At 46.6% G+C, this 12943-nt stretch overlaps 1 protein-coding gene across 6 annotated transcripts in view; it reads left to right on the top strand.

Moving 5' to 3' along the window:
• The first annotated feature begins 997 nt into the window (after nt 1–997).
• SYDE2 (synapse defective Rho GTPase homolog 2) overlaps nt 998–12943 on the top strand; it is a 53862-nt gene continuing 41916 nt past the window's right edge. For 3 of the 6 annotated variants that reach the window (XM_068690325.1, XM_068690323.1, XM_068690324.1), the window contains exons 1-3: nt 1002–1308; nt 4006–4728; nt 11649–12748. In XM_068690325.1, coding sequence (XP_068546426.1) covers nt 1203–1308; nt 4006–4728; nt 11649–12748 — 1929 coding nt within the window. In that variant the 5' untranslated portion in view covers nt 1002–1202. Of the gene's footprint in view, nt 1309–2760; nt 2891–4005; nt 4729–11648; nt 12749–12943 lie in introns of those variants that run through there. The other 3 variants (XM_068690328.1, XM_068690326.1, XM_068690327.1) reach the window with 3 other exon arrangements.

Genomic DNA, 12943 nt, shown 5'->3' with positions numbered 1-12943 from the left:
GGCTGGAGCTCCTCGTATCCGAGACATGCCTTGGCCAGGGAGGGCAGCAGCACAGATGTGAGGGGAAATTTGGGGTCAAGGGAGTGACTGAGGTTGGCCGAGGCCTCTGCAGCTTTTCCACATCATGTGCGTACAGGTCTTACTGGCCTATTGCGATTGGTGTTTTACATATTAAGACTTAAAATTTGAATCTAATGTTGTTCTTCAGAAAGATTCAGCTTTAAACGTTATTAAATTCCCCTCAGAACTTAGTAAGCAAGAAAATCTGTGAATGCACGCTACGCTCACGAGCTGTGGTGGTTTTCTCCAGAAACTAGGGAGCAGTTTCTGCAGCCCAGTATTTGGCCGTTTGTAGGGTACGGCACATGGAAAGCTGCCAGGTACTGTCCTGGAGTTATCTGTAATGCAATGAAGGGCACAAGGTGTAAGCCTGTGTGGATGTTAATTAACAAAAGCCATCTGAGGATTTTATCTCGGTAGCAAATCAGAGGCGTACCTTTTCCCAAGGTTGGTGGGGAGGGGATGCACACTCACTAATGGAACTGGTGTGAGGTGTGTGAGCAACATACACACCAAACCAAAGATGAAGCAGTCTCAGTATGTTATTTTCGCTGTCCAAATGCCATTTGTCTTTTATCTCTACGGCATTTGGCTGGAACACCGAAGGCTACCGAAGGCTCACTGGCAGCACCGTGCCGAGGAGCTGCGGCCAGGGCCCAGGCAACCACCTGAAGACGTTCTGGGGAGCAAGCACCACCGCGCGCGCAGCCTGAGCCCGTGGGCAGCGCTCATCTGCAGCCCACGGCTTTGTTTCTTTGGGCTGAGGGCAATGTTTAGCATCGAGGGAGAAGAGGCATTTAAAACGCGCAGCGAGCCCCGGCCGCGCACGGGGAGGCTCGGGGCCGGGGCCGGCCCGGGCCCCCCTCACCTCAGGGGGCCGCGCGCCGCGGCGGGGAGCGGCCCCGGGGCGGGCGGGCAGGAGGGCGCGGGGCGGGGGCATGCGCAGTGCGGGCGGCCTCTCACCCCGCTCAGCTATGCCAAGTATGTGCGCGGCGGCAGCGCTGAGGCAGCCGGGGGCGCGGAGCCGGAGACACGCCGCCATGGGGCAGCGCGGCCGGGGGCCGTCGGCGCCGCTGCCGCTCCTCCCGGGGGCCGCCGGCAGCCGCACGCCGCCGGGCAGCGGGCGCTGAGGGCGGGCAGGCATGGCCGAGCCGCTCCGCAGGACCCTCTCCAAGCTCCGCGGCAGGAGGTCCCAGCGCGGGGCGGCGGGCGGCGGGCACCGCCACGGCGGGACCTGCGCCCCGCAGGGTAAGCGAGAAGCCGGGGAGGGGGATGGGGGGGCCGGGCTCCCGCAGCCGCTCCGTGCCGCCCGCTGGGGGTACTGCCCGCGGCACGGGGAGCTCCCCCGGCCCCAAAGCTGCCTGATCGGCACCGCGCCGTGTCGGCTCCTACAACCGCAGGCAAACCAAAACAGCCCCGAAGCCGAGGGGGGTTAAACTGGAGCTGGCAGCACCCGGGGGGAAGGAGAAGTGAGGTGTTCACTGCAGCTTGGAAGCGTCTGTCGGGCTTGCAGACCTTGGGAAAGCTCCAGCTCTGTCGAGAGCAGAGGTAACCCACTTCGGCACGGCCAAGTTCGGGACTTGAACCAGTCCTCAGCGGTAGCATCTTCACGTCAGTCGTTCTCCATCTCAGGAGTAAAATTTCGTTGTAATAATTGGTTCCTGAGAGCAGCCTGCCGTTCTGTGTGGGTCCCCACACGCTTTCTTATCATATGACTGTTTGCTGTTCTCTGGCTTGTGGCTGTTTGTCATTCTTTGGCTTTTGTTGTCTCCATTTTTTTTATATTACACAATGCGTTTGAAAGCTAACAAACAAAACTTTAGTCTCGCTGCTGTACCATTTAAATCCATAATAACTTTGTGCTGTGGTTTTACTGAGAGGTTCGGGGAGGAGAGCGCGTTCCCGTGGCCGTTGCTCCAAGCCGAGGGGCTGCGGGTTGTCCTGACCTGTGTATGGGGAGGCTGGGACCAGCCGCTCCCAGCGCGTTACGGCCCAAAAAGCAGCCCAAAAAGCCCAGCATCGTGCCGAAATGTTTCATGTGCGCACGTAATAGGCAGAGTATTTATCTTGACCTCAGCTGAGCTGAAACGCCGCGGCTCTAGTTCTGAAAGTGTGGTGGTGTTACCATAATGTTTGAGCTTTAACTAGTGGCTTATTTAATCTTCTGCAGAAAGTGTGGAAGGTGAATTGAACCTCCAACTCCTACTTATTTATGTATTTTCAGCGCCGTGTCAAAGCCTTTGGGGCGGAGCTGTTGTCTTGTTCTGTGTTTGTGCTGGGTCGGCCCAGCAGAGGCCTGCTCAGCTTTTGGGATGCCCTGCAGCCTGGGAGCAGAGCCCTATCACAGGGCAGGTGGCGTCCCTCCGAATGAAGCTTTGCTCTGGAGCAAAAAGTGTGTTCCTCGCTTGCATAGCTCCGAAAGCTTCCTATTTATGTGAATTTGTCTCGTTACTACAACAGCTCGTGATGTTTAGAGCTCACTCTGTTCCATGGAACCGCTGGTTGTGCAGATACTTGCATGCGAAACGGTTTGTTACTAAAATAAACAGGCATAAGGGCTTTCAGGATCAGGGCCAAGCTTGAATAAAGGGGAAGCAATACTTGCAAACACAGCTATTGGTTGCGAGAGCTGCTCTTGGAAGACTTAAATGCAAGTGTATCATTTGGATGGGATTCAGTGAACATTTGCAATCGATGTCTCTTGGCAGCGCATGGGCTGGTTGGGAGATGCGAGTGGGTAGCTGTGTGCAGGCGCGATACGCAGCGTGCCTCTGCAAGCAGGAGGGTTACGTGAGTGCTCCGAAGCTGCCGGCTTATTAACCAGTCTGTGGTGAGTTGTGCAGGTAGCTTCCCGAAATGCCCAGGTTCGCATCGAGAACAGCTGCGGTGGAGCACGCTGCCGAGCTCGCTCTGCGTGCCTGCTGCTTCTAGCACAGGGGACAGCCCGTGGCTCCAGCTGTGCCGTCAGTGCGTACTTGGGCACACGTGCTCTTTTTATGGGTGCCGTAAGAAGCGCAGGCTTTCTGGTTTAGAGAATTGCAGGCTTGCTTAGCCCGTGCAGAAGGGCCTGCATTTCCCTGGAAGAGCAGGAAGTGGCAGATATTTTTGTTTGTGGGAACGCAGTTCTTGCACGCTGCGCCTATTTGTATTGCCTGCAGAGTTCCTTGGGCTTTTTGGGGAAGGTGAGGGCCTTGAAGTAGTCATCAGGGGCAGGGAGGAGCCTGCCCAGTGGTGCACTATTAAAAGCTTACCCACTGTTTTAATGCAGCTGTGTCAAGTTGGGAGTTGTGAATGGACTTTGATCAGTTATTAGATGAAAATTTACTTGTAAAATGGCTTATTTAAAAACTTTTCTAGATTTCTTTTTTCACCTTTGATTCTTTCACGATTGTGTGTTTCACATTCCCCACAAATCAGAGGATGCTCCCATCTTCTGTGTAGCATGCAGCTGGTAAGGACAGTCCTTTCTGTACAGCAGAGGTCTTCACCTTCGTTTTGTACTTATATGTAGCAGTGAATCTACATGGTTTTGGTAGCTAGTTGAGCAGTACGTTATACCAAAAGCATGGGCTGCTCTTCAGTGGCAGAAACAGACTGTAGAACTAGTAGGTAGCAGCTTGTCAAACCCCCTGTACCTACCTGAACTTACCAGAGCAAAAGGCAGCCGTTTCTAAGTATGCGTGACCTTTCCACAGAGCTGTCTGTCTGCCATTTATCTAAATTACATGGTGTTAAAAATACAGCCTGACTAGTCTGATTTTTTATTAATTATACGAGCATTCTGTTTTGGCAGGCTGAGGTATAATTTTGTGATGGTATCAACTTGTCTTTTGCCCTCTTGGATGGGGTCTACGGCAAATGTAGCATGACAGCTTATGTCTTTGTCCTGTTAAAAACAAAATGATATTCTAAGTCTTCCATTCTTTCTGCCTTTCTTTCTGACAGCAGATTTAATTGAAAATGTTTACATAGCTCCACGAAGCAGAAAGGAACCCAAGTCTCCGAAGGCAAGTGAGGTCCCTGAGCACCGGCCACAGATGAACAGCATTACTGTTTCCAAGAAACGCAACTGGCTGCACCAGAGCACCCACAGAGCCCCTTGCCCGGAGGGAGAAAGCACACGTAAGAAAATGCAGGGGGCTGTCACCCAGGTACCCAAGTCTCCCAGCCTGCAGCCTACACCTAAAACTCAGAAGGCTCCTGCCAAGTCCCCGGGAGGGCAGGAGCACCCTGTACCTGGCTGCGGTGCTGTGAGCGCCCTTCCGAGCACCGCGGGCTCCACTGTGCTGAGACGCTGTCCCTTCGACTTCGGTGAGGATAACGATGCAGACGATGAAGGAGAAATATGGTACAATCCCATCCCTGAAGACGATGAGCCAGACGTCGTGCGGGTCCTCCGTCCTGCTGCGAATCACCCTGTCACCACGGACTGCCCTGCAGGCTGCTGCAAAAGCGTGCCCAGCAGGGACTTGGGGCGGGAGCTGGGGCCCCATGCTGGCCCCCCAGGCTCCCCAGAGCGTGTAGGAGATGCTCAGCCTGGCGAGCTGGGTCCAGCTGATGCTGTGCACCCTGGGGAGCAGCTGCAGCAGCAGCGGCAGAGGTTTGCCAGCAAGACCCAGGGTGTGCTGGCAGCAGAAGACAATCCTGCGTTCAGGTGCCTTTCAACAGGTAAGAGAGTTCAGGAAGACAAAAGTGTTGTATCTTCTCTTCTCTTCTAAAGGAATAATGAGGCTTTCTTATGTCTCTTTTCTCTTTCTCTTCCTTTTGCCTGTATTGAGCAAATTTCCAGTGGAAGTGCATGTTAAGTTCATTTGAAGGAAAAAAAAGACTCAAGTAGTGATATTGATACCTACTAAATGTAGAGCTGCAGTGATTTTTCAGTCGGTTTGCTCACCTGGTATGCCTGGATGTGGTTTTCCTCTGCCCTTCTTGCCAGCCCTCTGCAACCAGCTCTGAACTCAAAACAGTCCTTGTTCGTTTTGGCTCCCACCTGACTGAAAACAAAGGTTTTATAAAGTGAGCTTACTTAAGCCTGTTAATGAGAGGACACACTTGGTTTCCTTTCTGTTAGCTAGTCTCTGATTCAGGTCTTGGGTTCCAGCCTTGAAACTGCTTAATATCTTCAGAAGTTGCTAGGATTTTTAATAAAAGCTTTTTGGAAGACTGTAAGTGCCATTCATCATGTCACTTTCTGTAATTGCTTTCTTGTTGAATCTCTCAGGTTAATCTAATAGACTGGAGAGAAATGGTTTTAACTGGCTTGTTACTTTTGGCTGAGGGTTTGATTGTCTTATTTTAATAATTCCATTGGTATATGAGTTCAGCATCTTATTAAAGACTTTTTCCCAGTCTATTTAAAAAAAAAAAAAAAAAAAAAGAAAAACAAAACCCAAACAGAAATAACTGAACAAAAGGAAGAAAAAAAAAATCCAAAAAGGTATTTTTTTTAATTACGGACGTTTCTTATATTTTGACCTTAACTCCAGTATCCTGTTGAGAGAGTTACAGTCTTAGCATAAAAATCAGGAGACAGGCAATTCCAGGCTCCACTCCTGGCACCGATTTGGTTTCTTGACAGAGCAGCTCATCTGCCAGCACTCTCCATATTTCATGTACAAAGCAGATGCATTAGTATTCATCTGCTTCGTGTGGATATATGATATTTTTATAATCAAAAGCTGAGAGGGTTCATGTTACACCATGTAGACATCTGGATGCCTGAATTTTGAAGACTGTTCCCCTTGGCTTGCTTTGCAGGCAGTGGAGAGATGTGAGATGGTCTGCTTTGTGTATTTTGGGGTTGGTTTAAATGCCTACTTGCACTGAGAGGCAGGTCACTGGCGTCTCTTCCTGGGCCAGCAGAGGACCTGAATCTTGGGTACCAGGCTCCTGTTCTGCATTATCCTCTGGAGGAGCCTTGTCCCTGTGGTGCTCACTCCTGGAAAATTTGCCCCAAATCTGTAAATGCCAGAAGTTATTTTGCCTGGATTTCCAGTGCAGAGATGGCTTCTGGGAATGGGAGATGTTTTCAGAGGCACCAAAGCAACTTCTGTAAACAGTGGAAGAAAAAGCACTCTGTCCTCTCTTCTGGGAGCTCACATTTTGTTCTTTTTGTGGAAATACTGCAGATCTGAATGTACTGTAGTCACAAAGTATACTGAGAACATTTATTTAGAAATAGTTCACTTTATAGTCTGCATTGAATACTTAGACCAATTATATTTGCTTGCAAGATAGGGGAAATAGGATATTTTTTCATGGTGAAAGTTTAAGGCACTTTGGAGTGGTCATTATTAAGCATGGTTATTGAGGAAGGGCATGAGCACATCCTACAGGCTGTTTGACCCCCTTTGATTAATTTGGTGATTAATCTCTCGATGTATGACTTTTTAAAAAATAAAACTCTTTATGAAAGAAGGAAAACTTTTTTTTTTCCATGCAGAAGAAACAATTATTCATGAGAGCACAATTGCCCATTTAAAGAGTCCTTCATTAAACCAGGAAAAAAGTGTTACGAATTTGTCCTGATTGGTTTGGTGCGCACTGAGTTAATTAAGCTATTTTAAATGCAGCTATGCTTTTGCATGCTTTGAATAGTGATCAGGCTGAATAGATTAGTTGGTGATGAAGAGAATCCCTGCTGCTCAGTAATTGGCTTTATCATGGAGAAGTGGTTTCGTTCTCCTTTTCAGTCCAGTTAAGGTGTCTACAGTTATTTTCAGTCAAATTTAAAATGACAGCTCATCCATACACAATTACTGCATGAAGGGCAACATGGCCAATTTAACTTCATTTGTGTTGGAACCTTGTTTGAATTGCACTCACAATTGCTACGAAATAGATGGCTATATTCTGAGAGAGCTGCATACATCATCAAGCAGTAACTCCTGAGAAATACACAGTTACTGCTTTGGGGACGAGTCTGCTTAACTTTCTTATGAATATAATTTCATATATATCAGTTTTGGTTAGTGCTAGAACCTAAGAAAGATTTTGAGAAGCAAAGGAAGAAAAAAAGTGGTATACTCTTAAAGCCAACAAAATCTTTATTTTGTTTATAATTTGTTGTTTTCTTCTTTGGACCGTGCAATTAGTTTAACCTTTACAACTTCAAACAATGCTGCCTTGTTTGGATTTCAAACTTTTGTACTGAGAATGTGGTCATGTATTTTCTTTTATTATTTTTTGGAAAAGTTTATATTGAAATATAAGGAAAAAATCTAAAAGAATTAATTTATTTGAAGTCTTCCCCAAAAAAGTAGCAAACATATGTCCTGTAAATGTTATTTTTAAATGGGACGTAATTGTAGGGGTGCTAATTTGACCATAGTCATAATTTACATCATGAGTTCCTGGTGTTGTTCAGGTTACTTTCTTCAGTAAATGCCATTTATGTTAATAGGATTTGTCAGGTAATTCCTCATTTAATAATTTTAGCCATGCTGGTTTTTAGAAAGGAAACTGACTAAAAATAAATTGACCCTGTAGCAGAGCTTGAGAAAACACTTAATGTATTTTGTTTATGACAAACACAAGTGCAGCAGTAAGAAACTGATTTGGTTCTGAGTCAGTAGTGTAGAAACATGGCATCATCTCATGCTTTTAGGTCCCTGGGAGAATTTAGCTGGAAATGTAAGCGGACTGTGGAGCTCGTTTTTAGTTCAGTGTGTCCTTGCACAGGCAAAATGGTCGTGGTTGGAAGTAAAGGACATTTTCTTACTCAGATGAACTTCTCATATTGCAGTTAGTTTTTCATATATGCAAAATTTCAAAGTAAATTTTCTTTACAACTGTTTAAGATTGTACTCGGTATGTTTTGCTAGATGTGTGTATCACTTGCAAAATGTTGAACAATAGCACCCCTTTGTAGTGTCTGCTCTTGTGAAAGGTTTACATTGTGGAGCTCCAAATAGGACTTTTTGGAGAATTTGTAATGTTTTAGTTTTTGGGAAGATTTAGTGTCCAACTAATCAGGAATCATTTCATATGTGTCTGTATCTCAGAGACGTTCTGGTAGGACTTGCTCAGTGTAGCTTGTGAGGACCTTGGCAGGTCCATTACAGCTCCAGTTAGTGTGTGTTGGGGTTGATTTAAATCAAATTAAAACTACAGTGCTTTTTTTTTACTTATGCCATGACCGCTATCCTGCCTTACAAATGCATCTTTTGGGGCCAGTGAGGGCAAATATTTCTCATGCTTGCATGTTGCAAATGAGCTTCCAGCAGTATACATAGATCATTCTGGGCAGCAGATCGCGTTTGCTGACTTCCATATGTTGCAAATCCTCTTTGCTTAAATTTTTTCAGATGAAGGCATTTTGTGATTTTACTATTTTTCAAGTGCAAGGAGCTGTGGTTACATAAGGCAAAAAAGCATTCACGTGGAATATTCGTGTCACGTCTGTGGTACCAAAAGGATGTGGTATACAGAGGAGAGGTCAGTGACAAAATGTCACCACGTGCAACGAATCTGCCTCTGGGCCATGCGAGGTCACGGGGCAGCGCATCCTGAGCTCCGGCTGGGCTGGTGCTGGAGCCTCGGGCAGGGTGGGCGAGGGCTGCGCTGTGCTGACCGCTGCAGGCCGAGGGGGCTCCTGCCTGTGTGGGGCCGCAGCAGTGGGCCTGTAGGGCACCACATGCACACCTCGGGCTGAGACCTCCTCACGGGCATGTCTCTGATCCATCCAGCAACCGTACCTTAAGGACCTGCTGGTGAAAGAGGCAAGGGGATGTAGCCACCGAGGACTAAAAGCACTTAATTTAAAGTTGTTATAGCCCTTTTCAGCTCCAGATTTGTACTGAATAACTGATTTTATCCTCTTACTGGGGAAATAGAGCCAAAGCTGCTTTATGTGCCGTGAAAGAAACCTTGAAGGGAGGAGAACTTGGTGCAAGTGGCCCAAATGAGTCGTGCCTGGCACTGAGGCCAGTGGAGTTTGGTCCAATGCCAGCATTCGAATGAAGCCTGCTGTGCTCTGTGTGACGTGGAGAATCATTAACATTTAGAATATTTGCGAGGAATTCGTTCTTGTTTGCAGATGCTGAACTCTTAAGCCTGGTCAGTGATGCAGAGTGCTGTTAAACGTGTTTGTTCTCCCCTGGGATGGGGTGGCCCCGCAGAGGATGCTCTGAGGCCCGCTGTGGTGCAGAGCAGGCGGCGGTCGGCCCATTGGCCTCTGCTGCTTCGTAGCCACGTCCTGCTGCCATCAGTGGCCTGTTTAAAGTAGTTCAGCACTTCTGTTCCAGAAAATGTGATCCCAGAGTTGGGTTTGTCACAGCCTAGTTAACATCAGTGTACGTTTGACAGGAAGAAAATAAGATACCATTACAGAGTTCTTAGAGATTTTTTTTTAATACTTCTAATAATTTCGCCATTGTTTGACCTTGAAGCCTTGAAGCATTATGTGGGTTTGCACACAGGACTGAATTTGTCAAAACAGTAGTTATCATAGAGTTTAAAAAAAAAATTTTTTTTTTTTGCAGGTTAAAAGAGTGCTTTGGTATGTACCTCAGTGCATTGCTGGCCTTAGTGGGCCAGTGTGTGGTGTGACCCTGCTGGGAATACTGACCCACACAGCCCTGTATTTCATGTTAACTGTCTGGTGCTGCAGGCAGCAGAAGTTGGACCCAAAGAAGTCACAATGTCAATTGGCTTTTCAGCTATAAGGAGATGGAGGGAAGTTCAGCTTACTGGCCTACTTTTCTAAGCCCGTGCTAGAGATGTGGCAGAAAGGGAAGGTGAATGCCAGAGGGCTGGAGTGTGCCACCGACTGCTACGGGGTGCCTCAGGCCAGCCCACCAGCGCGGCCAGGGTGCGAGTCGCAGCACAAGCAGGGCTTTGTCCAGCTTTATCAAACAGCACGTTCCTAACTAGCTGCTTGCCAGAAAAGCACAGCAGGCGTGCTAGAAATGGCCTGCGCCCTCCGAGGGCACACCTTCGTGAGACGCAGGGCTAGGTGCGTCTTACTCTGTTGTGCTGGAGAACCAATTCTAAGGTGTTATTCTTCTTAAATGAAACTTTCTGTTACAGAGGTGCTCTTTTAAGCAATTACCTGCAAAAGTTATTAAAGCCAAACTTCTGGTGGGACTAAAACTAGTCTTCATAGGTGTTTTTTGAGGGGAAAAAGAAAAGGCATCGCATCAGTTTGATCAAAGGCTAGATTGCCTATTACACTATTTAAGCTAAGTGAAGTATTAAAAAGCTGTAGTTAAATGGTGAAAACATAATTTGGATGAGCAGGAGAATTGTAAATATCACTAGTAGTATGGTGATTTGGACTTAGTTATTAGGGTTTATACAGTAAGTGTTAGGAAAATCTGTAGAAGCAACTGCTGTAAAGTATCATTTCCTGAGTATCTCAAAGAAGTCTCTTCTTTCTTTCCTTCTACATGCCGTGAATAGATTCTGCCTTCCCCTGGTTAGCAGGGGGGATGGATAGCTGGTAGCTACAGCCATGTGGTCTCCAGCTGCACAAGCAGGGATTAGCCTGCCTGGGGGCTCCTTGGTGCCTCAGCCCTTTGCCCACAGCTACACAAGTCCAGCTGGAGCTACTAGAGCTTGCCAAGGGATGAGTGGATGGGGTGAATATTGCTATCATGAACCACTATCAGTTTCTTGATGGATAGAAAAGTGGCTCTAAATGAGTGCACTTCTGAAATTTTATTTGTATCTATCATTCTGGCCTCAATTCTCCTCTTGTATGCTTCAGCAACTCATGTAAGTATCATTGCCTTTCCTGCAGTCATCACTGCCTCATGCTGGTGACAGTGAGAAAGGCTTGAACTGTAACTTAGTTTTTGTATTTCCTTGAAAAAAATGAGTGATTTGCCACAAATATGTCACTTGGGAACTGTATAACTAAGCCCTGTTGTGGGATGGTTGTGCCAGGAAAGGGAAAATTCCTGGCATGTGGCACTGCACGATGCAGCTTTCAGAAGAAAGAAATCCTTGTGTTCCTCTTCCTCCTTCCTGCAGCAGAGAAGGGTAGCTGAAAGCAATGGCAGAAGAAGTGTGAGACACTGCCTGCATCTACAGGGGGAGGGATTTAGTGCACTTTTTTTTAGGGCTGTGCAAAAAAAGCAGTGTTTTTTACCAGGGATAAGCCTGCTTCCTTTAGACTTGAGAGGGCAATGTTAATGTGTTGTCTTCATAACTAACTTCTTTGCAAACAGGAGTGCATGTCATAATCCAGTGTTTTCCCCTTTGATACTGGCTTCGTTGCACCTGTGCCCCAGGAATGCAGTTGTCTGCTTGGATGAAGGGGGATATAACACAAATGGGCCGAGCTGAATGCAGTGGTGAAATAGCTCATTTGTTTATCTGTAGTTTCTGGCCCTTTCATCTCCATAAAGCAGAACAGATCAGGGCTCTGACTATGAACTGCCAAATTTGGCTGAACAAGTCAGCAGAATACAGCTTTCTGTATGCTTGTGAACATTTGACCATCTGACTGATGATTGTCTGAATTGCATTTATAAAGTTAGGACAAATCAACATATTTTCCCCTAGTTCTATATTTTATTTCCATAGCTGCAAACTGCGATTACCAAATGGTTCAAAACTATATATATGTTCTTTTTTTCCTAAAGGGTCTGGAGTTATACTTGCACACAAGGCTGATATACCATCAACAGAAATTTCTCCTCCAAGTCCCAGTCCCTTGAAAAAAAGCGGATCCATCAACTGGCCCTTCCCTGATAGAATTAAATCTCCCAGAACTGTGAGGAAACTTTCCATGAAAATGAAAAAGCTGCCAGAGCTCAGCAGGAAGCTGAGTGTCAAGGGAACTTCAAGCCATAATAGTTCAGATAATCCTTCTTCCCTGTTGAAAGGGAACTGTCGGGATACAAGCCATACAACATCTTTGCCATCTTCTGGAAACTCAACTGCAGCTGCCAGCAGGAACGTGATAAGTCGTTACCATCTTGACAGCAGCGTGTCATCACAGCACACCTACAAAAAGAAAAGCTCGAGGAGTTCCAAGTCCTTCAGCAAAGGTGGTTACCTCAGCGATGGTGACTCTCCTGAACTCATAACGAAATCAGGTAAACACGGACCTGAAACTAAGTGTGGGAAAGGAAAGGAGAGCCTTCCGAATAACAGTGGTAAAACTGAGATAGATATTGATGCTTTCAGGCACTACAACTTTTCTGATCAACCCAAGTGTTCTCAGTACATCTCCGGACTCATGAGCATTCACTTTTACGGTGCCGAAGACTTGAAACCACCAAGAATAGACTCTAAAGATGTCTTTTGTGCAATACAGGTTGATTCGGTAAACAAAGCAAGAACAGCCCTGCTTACCTGCAGGACAACGTTTCTAGATATGGACCACACATTCAACATAGAAATTGAAAATGCTCAGCACTTAAAGCTAGTGGTGTTCAGCTGGGAACCCACCCCGCGGAAAAACCGTGTGTGTTGTCATGGCACTGTGGCTCTTCCCACTCTCTTTCGAGTGACAAAGACACATCAGCTGGCTGTCAGACTGGAGCCAAGGGGACTTATTTACGTCAAGCTGTCGCTTATGGAACAGTGGGAGAACTCCCTCGATGGTCTGGATGCAGATCGGGAGCCAGTGATGTTCGGCGTAGATGCTCGAAAAGTTGTGGAGAAGGAAAACACGGGCTTGATGGTACCACTGCTAATTCAGAAATGCATTATGGAGATTGAAAAGAGAGGCTGTCAGGTACTGTGCATATTTACATCTGTTTTGTGCTGTTAATATTGCTGTGCCAGGATCTCTGCTGTAACAGATCTTTGCATTGTTACTTCTGGAGCATAAGCAGTGAGTGGAAAAGGGGTAATTAAAAAAAAACTTTCCGTGTTTAAATTTTAATTTTTTTTGCTGCTCCTATTGTTTGTTGAACACTTGTCGTTGTAT

Source organism: Anas acuta, chromosome 8, assembly GCF_963932015.1.
Source record: "Anas acuta chromosome 8, bAnaAcu1.1, whole genome shotgun sequence".
NCBI lineage: Eukaryota > Metazoa > Chordata > Aves > Anseriformes > Anatidae > Anas > Anas acuta.
The sequence above is the reverse complement of the archived record's forward strand: the minus strand, read 5'-3'. Positions and strand labels throughout refer to the sequence as shown.